This window comes from Electrona antarctica (genome assembly GCF_951216825.1).
Source record: "Electrona antarctica genome assembly, chromosome: 20".
Taxonomy (NCBI): domain Eukaryota; kingdom Metazoa; phylum Chordata; class Actinopteri; order Myctophiformes; family Myctophidae; genus Electrona; species Electrona antarctica.
Window position 1 is genome coordinate 42,895,314 of NC_136801.1, and position 7,158 is coordinate 42,902,471.

Sequence of the window (7,158 nt, forward strand, 5' to 3'; positions counted from 1 at the left end):
AGATACAATGTTACGCTGCCCCTCGGTAAGATGGCCGCCACGTAGCAACGTCACTCTCATTGGCCAGCAGCGTGGATGAGCCATCTAGCTTTCTTATATATATATCTATCTATATCTATATATCTATCTGCACTTTGTGACTGACTATGTCTGGAAATACATTCATTCTCATTATCACACATCCCACTGCGCAATCGGACGTTGATACGACGTTGAAATGACGTCATTTCCTGACGTCGGTTGACGGTCTAATTATGGTCTAGAACGTACGTCAAAATGACGTCATTTGCGTACGTCTTCCAGACGTCAACGTTTGACGTCAACAGGACCTCAAATTCTAGTCGAAATTCGGTCAGTTCTACGTCGAAGTGACGTCAACATGACCCATTATTCTAGTCGAAATAACGTCATTTTGACGTCTATATATATATATATATGGCGGCCTCCCGTGGCCACAAGGGGTACTGCATTAATTATCAGAAAAGGAGCCAGTCTGAAAATACAGTTTATGTATAAACTGTACTTGCATGTTTTCAGACAGTGGCTCCTTTTCTGATCATTTAACATATTGCTCAGCAGCAATGTCAATTGTATACACATTTGAATGCTAAGCCAAACAAGTTAAGTTATGGGAAAATTAACTTTAACATAATATATATATATATATACACACACTTCTGAAAACTGGGATTACAGTTACGCACATTAACAAATAAAATCACAAGTCAATACATTAAATAAATTCACAGTCATGCACAGGTTAACAAATAAAATCACAAATCATGAAATCAATCCACATTTTTAAATTTTATTTTTTTCTGCACCCAATGCATTCTCAATGGCAATAGCACAAACTTTGGCATGCTACTAGTCCTACATACGTACACCTAGAAACCCCTTTCAAACCCATTTAGGTTCATCTTACGGTGGCCATGTTTGCCCTAAAAGGAATCTTTGAAAAGTTTCATAGTTTTGGAAAGTGCTTTCAAATTTGAGAAATGTATAATGAGGCTCAATGGCAGATATTGGCAATCACTTTCACCTAGAAACTCCATTCACACTTTTCTTTTATAATTCAGCTTACTGTGGAGACACATGCTGGAACCTTTTACTTCGAAATGTTTGAACAAAACAACAGAGTAGCACGCTACGAGTGTGTAGGTCTGCTATTTTTGAAAAATCGAAGAACGACTGACATAGAAACATAGCTTTTTCATAAAACTGTCAGGATTTAGAAGACTTTATAGAATCTCAGGTCAAATTGGGTTAATGTGCCTCATGGTCCTGCCCTTTGCCCCCCTTCCTTTGCGGAGCATGTTTTAGGTGGACCCCAATGTGGTCCTTTATGTCGTCCTCTTTGGCCCCTGGCTGTGCCTTCAGGACTGCTTCTGCAGAATAAGAAATCACATGTGAATTAAGGCACGATGCGTAAAGTAAATGTTTTGCCACTGAAATTATTAACAGGTTAGGGGTGCTTATTTTCTTTATGGGCCGGCTTACCTGTTGTTGCTCGAAACAGGGCAGTCCCGATGAAGGCCCGCTTCTCCCCCGTCCCTTTCAGGTTGAATCGGCCCATCAGGCTGTTACTCATGAGCCTGTAGCAAAACAAAGTTACATCCATTAAGGATTATTTTTTGTAAACATGGCATGAAACCTTAACTTTTATACAGGTCCTTTAGCTCACACCAAATAACTGTTCAGACATATTTGAAACACTGTATACGAAACACTGTATACCTATTCAGAACTTTGTGGACACACTCCTTGGTGTCTCTCCCCCCAATGCGAGAGAGTTGCAGCACCTGTTGAATAATTAAGTTCATGTAAACTTCATAAAAACAGTGTGCAGGTGCATATTATACTGCTTTATATGCTGTTAATTACTCTTGGCTATACATACCAGGGTTTTGAAAGCTGCTTCATCACCTAGGCGTAGCTCCTCCCTGTCGAACTCCTCCAGGCCGTCCATAGTCTCCACATGACTGGTGGAAGTCTCTGGTTCTGCTCTTGCATTCCGGCGCACCTCGTTCCTGATGTCGACTAAGATGGCTAAGGACTTCCTCTGGTATACTGAAAAAAGGAAATACATTTATATGAACACAAATTTAAATGTTCTCCAACATTCATAGATATCACCCTACAATGATACAAAACACTGCCGTTTGAAGTGGGAGGCATACTTTGGTTCGATATATCATTGGTTCAAAGGAGCATTGCTCTGAGGTGCGCGTTAAGGTTAGGTTTAGGTGTGCTGCCCCGTGGGGGGTTAGGGTGAGGGTTTGATAGGTTGTCGTTATCGGACCAATGATATGTCGGACAAAACGCATGTACACGTTTGAAGTGCAGTTTGTGTCCTGATAGGAAATGAGGACTGAGGGAACATAAGGAGAGAAAGGCCAGATGAGAGAGGGTTCCAAATTATAAGTTCTTAATCTTGACCAGTGACCCGTCCCCTTTGAAATAGCTCAGAACTTACCTGCTGTTGGCCAAGGGAAATTGCTCTGTGACCATACGTCATTCTCCACTGCTGTTATAAAAATAAAGGTACTGTATTAAAACTTCCCAAGACACAGATGACCATGCATTAGATGAGAAATACAAGTCTGGCATACTGTAACCAATACTACTTCATTTTACGTCTAATTATAAAGGCATTGATTACTTGAACTCACCATGCCCGACTGTGTCCCTGGATCTGTCAGATCTGGACCTCTGACGGTGGGACCTGCTGTCACCATGCCTGACTGTGTCCCTGGATCTGTCAGATCCGTGGGACCTGCTGTGCACTCTGGATCGGATAGAGTGTGTGGACTGGACAGAGTGTGTGGACCGGACAGAATGCCTGGACCGGATAGAGTGCCTGGAGTCACAGGAGTCTTGGCTCGCACTGTGCCTGGAGTCGAAGCTGGATCTAGACCTAGGACATTAGAGGTTTAATTAATTATTGGACATGTATAAAACACCATGTCACACTGAAAAAATGTTGACAATCACACCCCGATACAAATATAGTTCAATGCACCTGCTGACAGGTGGCTTTGCGGCCAAGCTCGAAGCTGTAGGAAATCCCTAGGCCAGCGATAAGGGTAAGTCAGTCGCTACTGTGCCTTACACGTACCTGGAGCGATGGTCATCATGCCTGCCGGAGATTTTATTTGCATGTTGAGCTCCTAAAGAATTCACAAATGGTGAGATTAAACATGGCTGATTAGTAAACAAAAGTAAAAACATTTTTTAAATGTGACAAATACTCACTGGATGGTGATGTGCTCTGGCGTGATCGGTGTGACTCTGAAAAATAAATTTAAAAAATCTTACGTTCCAAATATTATTTTGTAGAAACATGACTACATGTGATGCATACTCACAGCTTGTGAATGGTAATGAGTTCTACAAAATGCAATTTAAATGTGTTGGTGCAATAGAAAGTCAATACTTACGGGGTGTCGACATTGGGCTCTTACTGGCTACCTTCTGTGAGCCTAGAGAAATAGAAAAACATATCTTAGATTCAAAATGTGCAGTTCAATATAAACACAAGGTTTTTTACAATGCACACTCACTGGGTGTGGAAGTGTGCCTGCGCTGCGATCCTTCATTCCGGCCAGAGCGAGCAGACTCTATAAAATATTATTGAGCTAGTTATACTCACCGCTTGTGAATGGTAAGGAGTTCTACAAAATGCAATTTAAATGTGTTGGTGCAATAGAAAGTCAATACTTACGGGGTGTCGACATTGGGCTCTTACGGGCTACCTTCTGTGAGCCTAGAGAAATAGAAAAACAAATCTTAGATTCAAAATATGCAGTTAATATAAACACAAGGTTTCTTACAATGCAATGCATATACTCACTGGGTGTAGAGGTGTGACTGCGCTGCGATCCTTCATTCCGGCCAGAGCGAGCAGAATCTGAAAAACATTGAGCTTTTAACTATACTTACTCACTGCTTGTGACTCATGGTAATTATATACACGTACTGAATGTACAGTAAATGTGTTGTACAATGGAGAAATACTCACTGTGTGCAGACCCCGCAGCATGACTAAACTCGGCCTCTTCGTCATTCAGCAGGACATCTAGGGAGTCTAAAGGCAACATGAACAGGCTGATTCACACATGTTTCAAAGTGTATAAATCCATTCCAAAATAATTCACAGGCAGTTATAACACCATGGTCATGAATGGACTTTAAATGTCAACGGGAGATGTTCACTCACGTGGAGGAGTGGACATTTCCCTGCCCTGAGAACTCTCTGCAGGCTTCACTGGGAGAGACATGGCTGGGTTTTTAGAGTCTGAAACATAAGAATCAGCTTGTAAATGATTTCACGTTGTGTGTACCCAATACATTAATATACCATTTAATATAACAGATCAATACTCACTAGCACTAGGTTCTTGGCTGGACTGAAACTTCTGTGGTGGGACAGGGAATGAGGGCAGCTTCTTACCTATACAGATGCAATATAAAGTAAAACATATCAAATATAATACAAAGAAAATAGTTTATTTCTTTTACATAGTACTTTAAATGGAATAGAGAACGTTACCCTTCACGATGTTGGCCTCCTCATCAGATTCTGTTACAAAAGAAGATATAAAACATGGTCTACATGTGAGGCCAACTTTCATTGTTCCCAAGGCTATGCAGTGCCCGATGGGCACAGGTCTAGTATTTACAAAGGACTTGAGAAACCTACCAAACGTGTCTACATAGTTATTATCTTTTCTCTTAGTAGCTATCCTCTTGCCTCTTCCAGCATCCGCAGCTTCTTCCTCCTCCTCCTCTGCATGGCTGGTCATGACGTATTTCTCACAGACACGTTTGCTAGCTAAAAGTTAAACATTGATTTAACCATTTTCACTTGATTCTTGACAAAGAAAAAGAAAATAAAAAAAGACGAAAAAAAAGAAACTTGCCTGAAGAAATCTTTTCCTTTACCAACTTGTACGTGTACCAGTCCTCCTGAGGATCCATTCGTTTCTTGGATGCCTTTTCAGGGTTCTTGTTTGGCCATCTAACGACGTTACGGTTAGTGTCAATCCAATTACTTGGTATGGTGGCCTCATACTCAACTTCATTCTCCAGCCACACAGCCCTGCTATACATGACCTGAAAAGGACAGCACACACATTGCAAAGTTTGCATTAGAAAAATGACAAACCATATAAATCATGTATGTAGTAGTCATGTTAGTAGAATTCCGGCAGAATTCCGGCTTGATTGATTAGATGTGACAAGATCAGAAATGGCTACATTAAGAGTTTAAGCCATGTAGGAAAGAAGGTGCAGTGAGGTAAAGCAGGCGAGTGAGGTAAAGCAGGCGAGTGAGTCAGCAGCGAGGTGAGTCAGTGGTGGACGGAGATGGGATAAGGATGTTGCAAGACAAATAGAAGACCTGTGCTGAGAGACATGCTGGGGATGCAGGTGCAGCTGAAAGAAACAGATTTTAACCTTTAATACTCCAGACCATGGCGAAGGGGTATGAGGACATATCCACCGGTTTCCTGTGGGAGGCAAGCCACCTTGCGGAACAGATCCTTTTCACGCAGCAGTCGATATTCCCTCCTGCCCCGCCCATCTGTTGTGCACACTATGTTTAGGAGTTTGGAGCTACATGGTTCGTGAAATAATGGTGACGTGTGGCGCTGATCCAAAATCTCACAGGCTAAAGTCCCATCTGCATTCTTCTGTCTAACAAAAGCAAATTTGTCGTCTTTCAGAAGAAAACAACTGTCCTTTTCTTTAACAGAAACAATTGCTTTAGGATGCATTTTGCTAGTGTTCAATTGTGAATGTTCAATTTCTGACAAACGCCTGGTGACTTGTTCCAGGGGACTTCTCCCACTCCTCACGTGTTTCTTGATTTGTTGCAGGTAGTTCTCAAAAGGAAAACAGGAAATGTCATTTAACGAACAGTTGAAGTGGCTGACATCTTCATGGAGATGAATTAGTCCATGTACATTGTATACAGAAAAGGTGTTGCCATAAAGGTCAGGACAGCACTTGACAAAGTGTTTTATTAGCTCTTGAGCATATTGCAGGTAAGCATTCCTAGTCCTCTCATCTGCCTCCAGCATTATTGACATGGCTACCGTGAAAGACAAGAAATGTTTGTACATTTCAGGGGACAGCACCTTTTTTAGTACCACAGGTCCTGTGTATAGCAAAAATTGGCATAATTCAGTGGCCTTCCACCTATCTAGCTCCTTTAAACCCCGGGGTTGACGCGCAAACTCACTTGGCATCTTGCCTCTCAGTGCAATTAGTTGTTGGGATATTAAATCCTTCTGCCTCACAGATAAACGACAAATCTTTGGACCACGGGTCAAGAAATTTAACATGCGTCTAACCACGCCCAAGCTGACCATGTGCATGTAATCCAAAACAAATGAGGTAACACAAGGTACTCCTGCATCAATTAGGGGGCTAGCACTAGTTTGATGGTTGCTGTACTCTACTCTAGAAAAGGCTTCGTCTGTTCGAGAAGTACAGTCCTGTTCAATGAAAACCATTCTTCTCTCAATTAATTTACCTCTGACGTTACATCTTTCACATGCCTCATAGGAATTATGACCCTTGATAGATTTTAGATATGCCCTTGCTGGCGCATCACAGATCAGAGCCTCAACATGGACATTGTACGTTCGGCCTTTGAACACTATCCCATTGACTTTGAGCTGTTCGTACTCAGTCAAAAAGTCTTTAAGATAATCGTTAAGAGGACTAGGCTTACTGTGTCCACTATACATGGCTACAATAAACGGGTCGAAGTGGCCAACCTTTGCCAGTATTGGCCAGAACTGTACGCTGCTACTTTTAAAAAGTGGGATGCCATCAATGTTAACAGATAATTTTAACTGATTGCTCTCTATCCGACTTAGGAAACGGCAGATCCCCTTTTCCAACCCGTAGTACCTGTACTGCCCCCCACATTTGTCTTCAGTGGAATTATGCTGTGGTGTTGCAAGAAGTGTCCTAGCATCTGCAGGCAATAGGTGACCTTGCTTTCTCAATATGGACAATAAATCATTCAGTGATCTGTGTGTCTCCTTGTACTTTAAGGCCCACTGTCTCAAGTTGTCTTCAAAGCTGACAGCCACTTCAACATTATCATTTAGTTCCTTTTCTGAGTCAGTAGACCAATATTCTATG

The 7,158-nt window shown here is 41.8% G+C and overlaps 1 protein-coding gene across 1 annotated transcript; it reads right to left on the bottom strand.

Moving 5' to 3' along the window:
* Positions 1-2,028: 2,028 nt before the first annotated feature.
* On the bottom strand, positions 2,029-4,809 carry LOC306913342 (uncharacterized protein). Its single transcript, XM_079489934.1, has 13 exons — positions 4,703-4,809; positions 4,553-4,582; positions 4,388-4,453; positions 4,220-4,297; positions 4,022-4,087; positions 3,854-3,910; positions 3,725-3,766; positions 3,564-3,620; positions 3,472-3,482; positions 3,119-3,170; positions 2,673-2,917; positions 2,477-2,527; positions 2,029-2,070 (listed from the first exon to the last, which is right to left on the bottom strand). Exons 1-13 carry the CDS (start codon positions 4,803-4,805, stop codon positions 2,050-2,052), a joined length of 879 nt encoding a protein of 292 aa, XP_079346060.1. The 5' UTR covers positions 4,806-4,809; the 3' UTR covers positions 2,029-2,049.
* Between the last annotated feature and the right edge of the window lie 2,349 nt (positions 4,810-7,158).